This window comes from Poecilia formosa, unplaced genomic scaffold (assembly GCF_000485575.1).
Source record: "Poecilia formosa unplaced genomic scaffold, Poecilia_formosa-5.1.2 Scaffold410, whole genome shotgun sequence".
Lineage (NCBI taxonomy): Eukaryota > Metazoa > Chordata > Actinopteri > Cyprinodontiformes > Poeciliidae > Poecilia > Poecilia formosa.
The window spans coordinates 335,056-341,694 of NW_006800349.1; the positions used below are offsets into that span (position 1 = coordinate 335,056).

The window sequence follows — 6,639 nt, forward strand, 5'->3', positions numbered from 1 at the left end:
AAAAAAAAAAAAAAAAAAAAAAAAAATGTTAGTGTTGGGAAAAAACCTGAACAAGAGAAACAACAACAAAAAAAGAAAAAAAGATGATGCGCATGTTGCGGAAAACTCTGGAACAGGAGAACCAAGACATAGAATGGAACAACGAACTATTAATCTATAAATCAATAGACGGGTCTCTATAAAGATATAATCCATGTTTCTGTCTCATATTTGTATGGCATTAAAAGGATCTGGAACTTTTGTTTTTCCACTGAAAGCTCTGGTTTGAACAATAAATGCCATTTGGGTGAAATTTTATGATGATACTCTGATGTCCCATTCTCCTGAAGGCAGCACAGAGCTGCTCCACCAGAAACTCACAGAAACACTGAAGAGAAGAAGAGCTATGATTAATGTAGTTACAGTTCTATCCATGTTTTAATGCTGCAGAGCTCAGTCGGTTTGCAAATAGTTCAAAGTTTAAACTGGCATTTTTGTACATCTTTTATCTGGTCATTTTGTGAAAGATTTAACAACTAACATCAGAAAATGGCACAGAACAAAAATATTTTTCCACTCTGACTGGCTGCTGTTAGGCCTACCTGGCAAGTTGAATGTCCATTCATTGCATTTTTCTGTAAAATTTCTACTCGCATGGCTTTTTTGTTCTCTGGGGAATTATTTCTGATGATAACTCCAGAAACAACCATAAAAATCTAAACAACACTGTTAGTAATATTATTAATAAAATAATATTCAGTGCAAAGTAGCTTACAAATACTAGAGACGGGAAAAACAACCTACCCATGTGATCCACGGGAAGAGGGGGATGGAGGTTCAGGTGTTGTCAATCAGTCAAATTTTATTTGTATAGCACATTTCAGCAGCAAGGCATTTCAAACTGCTTTACATCATGAACACAAAAACAACAATCAAAACAACATTAAGTCAAGTCCCATCATTAAATTCTTAATTGATTATGTTTCAAATACAACTCTAAACAGGTGGGTTTTTAGTAAAGATTTAAAGGAAGTCAGTGTTTCAGCTGTTTTACAGTTTTCTGGAAGTTTGTTCCAGATTTGTGGTGCATAGAAGCTGAATGCAGCTTCTCCTTGTTTGGTTCTGGTTCTGGGGATGCGGAACAGAACCAGAACCTCAGGGGTCTGGAAGGTTGATACAACCAAAAAGTTGGATTTTGGTTTCATCTGTCCACAGCACCTTCTTCCACATGTTTCCTGTGTCTCCCAGGCGGCTTGTGGCGAACTTTAAATGAGACTTTTTATGGATATCTTTGAGAAATGGCTTTCTTCTTGCCACTCTTCCATAAAGGGCAGATTTGTGCAGTGTATGACTGATTGTTGTATATGGACAGACTCTCCCACCTCAGCTGTAGATCTCTGCAGTTCATCCAGAGTGATCATGGGTCTCTTGGCTGCATCTCGGATCAGTCTTCTCCTTATTTCAGATGAAAGTTTAGAGGGACATCGGGGTCTTGGTAGATTTGCAGTGGTCTGATACTCCTTCCATTTCAATATGATCGCTTGCTCAGTGCTCCTTGAGATGTTTAAAGCTTGGGAAACATTTTTGTATCCAAATCCAGCTTTAAACTTCTCCACAACAGTATCTGGGACCTACCTGGTGTGTTCCTTGGTCTTCATGATGCTCTGTGCGCTTTAAACACAACTCTGAGATGATCACAGAGCAGGTGCATTTATAGGGGACTTGATTACACACAGGTGGATTCTACTCATCAGTCATTTAGGACAACACTGGATCATTCAGAGATCCTCACTGAACTTCTGGAGTGAGTTTGCTACACTGAAAGTAAAGGGATCCAATAATATTGCACGCCCCACTTTGCAGTTTTTTATTTGTTAAAGTTTGAAATATCCAATAAATTTCGTTCCACCTCACAATTGTGTCCCACTTGTTGATTCTTCACAAAATAATCAAAATTTTAGATCTTTGTTTGAAGCCTGAAAAGTGGCAAAAGAGTGAAAAGTTCAAGGGTGCCGAATACTTTCATAAGGCACTGTATAATTGTGTCCAAATAATAGCAGTCCCACATCACTAGCAAGATAAATCTCTGTTTTTGTTAGAATTCCTTCTTTGACAATATAAGCACGTTTCAAGAAGGTTTAGTAAAGGCATAGAAAACCAACAGACCCGACAGGCTTGATGTGCATGCTGCTGATACTGTGAAACTGAATCTTATTCTAAGAGGGACGTGTTAAAAAAAATAGGTGTTAAGCATTTATTTTCGCCTTGATCCTTAAGTTGACCCTTGAGGATCAACTTGAGGATCCTTAAGGGTCAAGGCAGCTGATGTTGCACATGATGGATGTGCATTTGTCCTTGAAAAGCAGAGTATAAAGATCGCTCAAGACACTGTTAAGAAGAGCATTAAATTTATGAAAGAGGGGCAAACCAATAAAGAAGTGCAGAAATGATAGGCTGTTCAGCTAAAATGATATCAAACTCTTTAAAATGGCAGCCAAAACCAGAAAGAAGAGGAAAAAAAAAAGAAAAGCGAACGCTCGAATGAATTAGTCAGTAACCAAAATGGCAAAGGTTCAGCCAACGATCAGCTCCTGGAGGATCAATGATGATCTCAGATTGCCTGTGAGTACTGCACCAATCAGACGACGTCTATGAGAAGCCAAGCTACCAGTAGGAAGCCCCCGCAAAGGCCCTTTGTGAAAAAATATGGGACTTTGCTCAAGTTGAAGCGGTTACAACTTGAAAAAGAACACATTGACTGGCATAAAAAGAAATGGAGGAATATTTTGTGGACTGACGAGAGTCAGATTGTTATTTTTGGTTTTAAGGGCCACAGACCGTTTGTCAGATGTTCTGCAAACACTGAATTCAAGCCACAGGACACAGTGAAGGCGGTGAAGCATGGTGGTTCAAGCATCATGAAGTGGGGAGGTTTCTTGTACTATGGTGTTGGTCCCATTAATCGCATACCAGAGATCATGGATCATTGAGTACAATAGAATACTGGAAGAAGTCATCTTGCCGTATTCTAAAGAGGACATCTCCTTGAAACGGGTGTTTTGACAAGACAGTGACCCCAAACACACCAGCAAGCGAGCTAAATCACGCTTCCAGAAAAACAGAATTCAAGTAATGGAGTGGGCAGCACAATCTCCAGACTCTAATCCCATAGAAAAGTTGTAGGCTGACAAAAAATGCTATTCATGAGGCAAAACCAAGAAATGCAGAGGAATAGGGTTAGTGGAACATAGTACAGTTGTCCCATGTACAACTGTACATAGGACAACTGTACTATGACCGGTCAGCAGGGCTGCAGAACCTGCTGACCGGTGCCAGAAGCTGGTCGACTCCATGTACCACAGATGTGAAGCACTTATCAGAAACTGCGGTTATGCAACTCAATATTAGTTTACGATTCTCAGGAAAGTTGAATCTTCAAGCATTTCTTAGTTTATTTGATACATTTTTGAGTTTGTAAAGAAAGATGTCAACACTACTATTTTTTTGAACATTATATTTCTTGATTTTCTGTAAAATATTGTCCTATTCAACTACTTCTTCCAGTTTTCTTGTTTGAAATAGAATGTGCAGTGTCCCCAATGCATTCGTGTTCATTAAAATATTTATTTGAAGAATTTTTAGGTGTACTCATCTTTTGAAACATACTGCTATTATTATGAACATAACTGTACATGAGATGTGTTAAGGCTTTGAACTAAGTAAAGTTAATTGATTTTTTTATTTGTTGTTTTTTGTTTTGAGGCAAAACATTTATGGGAGTTACTTTATAAGCCACCACTGTATAATAATGGTGGTGATTTACAATGGAAATTTTTTTTATTGCTAATGCTTTTGTTTCTCTTACTAACCCTGTTTCTGATAAATATCCCTTTGGTTCATTAAGAAAAAAGATTTGTTTTATTGTTTTGTACAATCTTTGAGAATAATGGGCTTATTTACATTACTTGGTGATGTTTGGCAATCATTTATAGAGTTTCTAACAGTGAAACTAACATTTCAAAAAAACTACTGAAGAAAATCTGTTGAATTTTTTTCTTGGTCAAGCAGAGTTGGCAATTTATTAGAAATTGCCAATTTATCAGCAGAAACTATAAAAGTAATAATGAAGATGTTTTTTTAAGAGTGGTAAGAGCAAGAGTGATGTTAGAATATAATTTTTTTTAATAAATGAACTAAATGTTTTTCAGAATATATGAGATTATGAAGGTGTTTACTGTAATTCTGCACTTTCATGTATGTGTTAATTTGAAGTTGTGTTGAATGTTCATGGGATCACTATTGAATGAATGAGTTAAAAAAAATAGTCTGTCTTTAACAAGGTAAACTGTCTACTTCTCTATTTAGACTATAAAGGTTAACTCAACATAGTGTTCTTTAGTTTTCTTTTTTCTGTATTTTCTTGTTAAAAGCGCTACGGCCACCAAACTAATGAATGTGTCTCTGAACCAGATGCTCTTCAAAGTGTCCTGTCCAAAACTTCCACAAGCCGTCAGCTCCCAGTCAGCAAGATGCATTTTGTTCAGTATACATGTCAGAGATAATATTCAAAAGGGATTTTTTTTTGTTATTGATTGATTGATTAGTTACCACTGCGATGTAGTCTGTGCATAAAGTTGAAAATGCTTGTGCATCTGCACTAATTATAGTCAGATTGTAATCCGCTCAAATGACGGATAGGCTTCAGACTTTTCCTTCTCTTAAAAAAATAAACTGTCAAATACGGATAATATTCCATTGGAAAAGCAATCTGTGCCCAAGCTTTTACTTTCTGTCTGATGTCTTTAGATATTGTTTCAATATCTTTCTTCTTTCCTCATTATTACATCTTTTTTATTAAGTACACCAGTTCCTCCTTCAGCAACACAGTACCATGATGCTTTCATTACTATACTTTACAGGTAGGATGGTACAAGCATCGTTTTTCCTCCAAATGTAACGATTGTCATCATTGTCAAACAGTTCCACTTTAGTCTCCAAAAATGAAGATCTTTGTCCCTTTGTGCATCTGCAAACAACAATCTGACTTTATGTTTCTCTTGAAGTAATGACTTTGTCCTTGCTGAGTGGCTTTTCAACCCATGTTTGTACAGAAAATGTTTGACTGTGGATCTGTGCTTTGAGGTATCTGAATGGCTAGCACCAGCCCTGTACAAATTCAGCCCATGTACACCAAACCATTATGGGGCCAGTTCTGGTTGAAATACCAGGTGCTGTGCCAGCAGTCAGCCAACAGTGCCATCCTGATGCCACATCTAGCCCAGACATGACTACTATGTGGGGAAAGGTTGCAATAATGAAATATGAACTTGTTTATGCGACCTGCTAACTTTTGGATTGTTTGCGTGAGCGTGCATTTGTGCAGTGGGCGCATGTGTTCATTTGGCACCTGAAATCGTGAAGATGTTACAGTGGTGAGCACTTGGCACCCAAGAGCAGCAAGGGGCAAGTAGTGTTGGTTCCCAGAGCCTGCAGCAACTCTCACAACCCCCTGTCTTTCAGTATTTAACCCTGTCTTTTATCCAAAGCTGTCTTTTCTCAACTATATGTGATCATACTTACATGTGATGCCAATCATATCCAGTGATCATATCTATCTCAACAAATGTCTAAAAATCAACCACTGTCCTCTTCTGCTCTCCTGTGAGAGAGGATAGACCGATGGACTGGCCTACCAGAACATGTCTGCGCGTTTGCAGTTAATAGTCACCCCACTGTTGCCAACTTAGTGACTTTATTGCTATATTTAGCAACATTTCAGGAAAAAAAAATGATATTGGCCAAACTCTGAATTGGCAGGTCAGGCTTTTTAAAGATCAGTAATCACAATGGGCCAGGAAACTCCTGTCGGTACACATCTACAACCAACACCTACTTCACTTACTATCCGTCCACCTAAATAAACTGCAGCTTTCAAATCTTAGGTTGTTTGGACATTCACAGCCATCACTTCGAAACAAGAAGGGAAAATGTTCTTTTAAGAGGAACGTACTAGTAGAATCCAGTTTAGGGTAGGATGCGAAAATATGCACTTGTTTCCAGTTTGAGTAGAATTGGTTTGGGAACAATTTTAATTAGTAAGAGGAAGCAGTGGTTGCATGTTCTTATTTGTGTTGTTTTCTTTGCAGCACAACATAATGGTGCAGAGAAGAAGAGATGGTATTAAACCTGAAATGCCCACAGCTGCGGAGAGACTGGAGATGCTCAGTGCCATTGGAGGCAAACCCTACTGACTGTCAACAGTCACAAAGATGCTAAGGACACCAGGTCTGCACTGAGAGACATTGCTGGAGCACTGCAGTGACTGTGAGGAACAGCTATACTTTGAAGAGGAAAATGGAACCAATGTCTGTTATGCTTAGAGAAGACATTAAACTTGTTACATGAAACTGTCTATTGGTTTATTTTTGATTCAGCAGCCAATACAAGCAGCTGTAAAACAGATTCTTGCATGTGTTGGGTCTGTCATAAGAAATGTTCTTCTCAAAGAGATGGTAGCAATAATAATTGATAGTTCAAAAATCTAAACTCTCATTTATGTGTTCTCAATATGAAATCAATTATGACCAAACTGCCTCATTATTATGCTTATGCTGTCTGTATTTTCTTTGTCCATGCAGACTTGCATATAGGCTGAAAGTC

At 38.0% G+C, this 6,639-nt stretch overlaps 1 protein-coding gene across 1 annotated transcript in view; it reads left to right on the forward strand.

Moving 5' to 3' along the window:
- chchd7 (coiled-coil-helix-coiled-coil-helix domain containing 7) overlaps nt 1-6,391 on the forward strand; it is a 10,566-nt gene extending 4,175 nt beyond the window's left edge. The window contains exon 3 of the mRNA XM_007576562.2: nt 6,126-6,391. Coding sequence (XP_007576624.1) covers nt 6,126-6,230 — 105 coding nt within the window. The 3' untranslated portion in view covers nt 6,231-6,391. The remainder of the gene's footprint in view (nt 1-6,125) is intronic.
- Nucleotides 6,392-6,639: the final 248 nt, after the last annotated feature.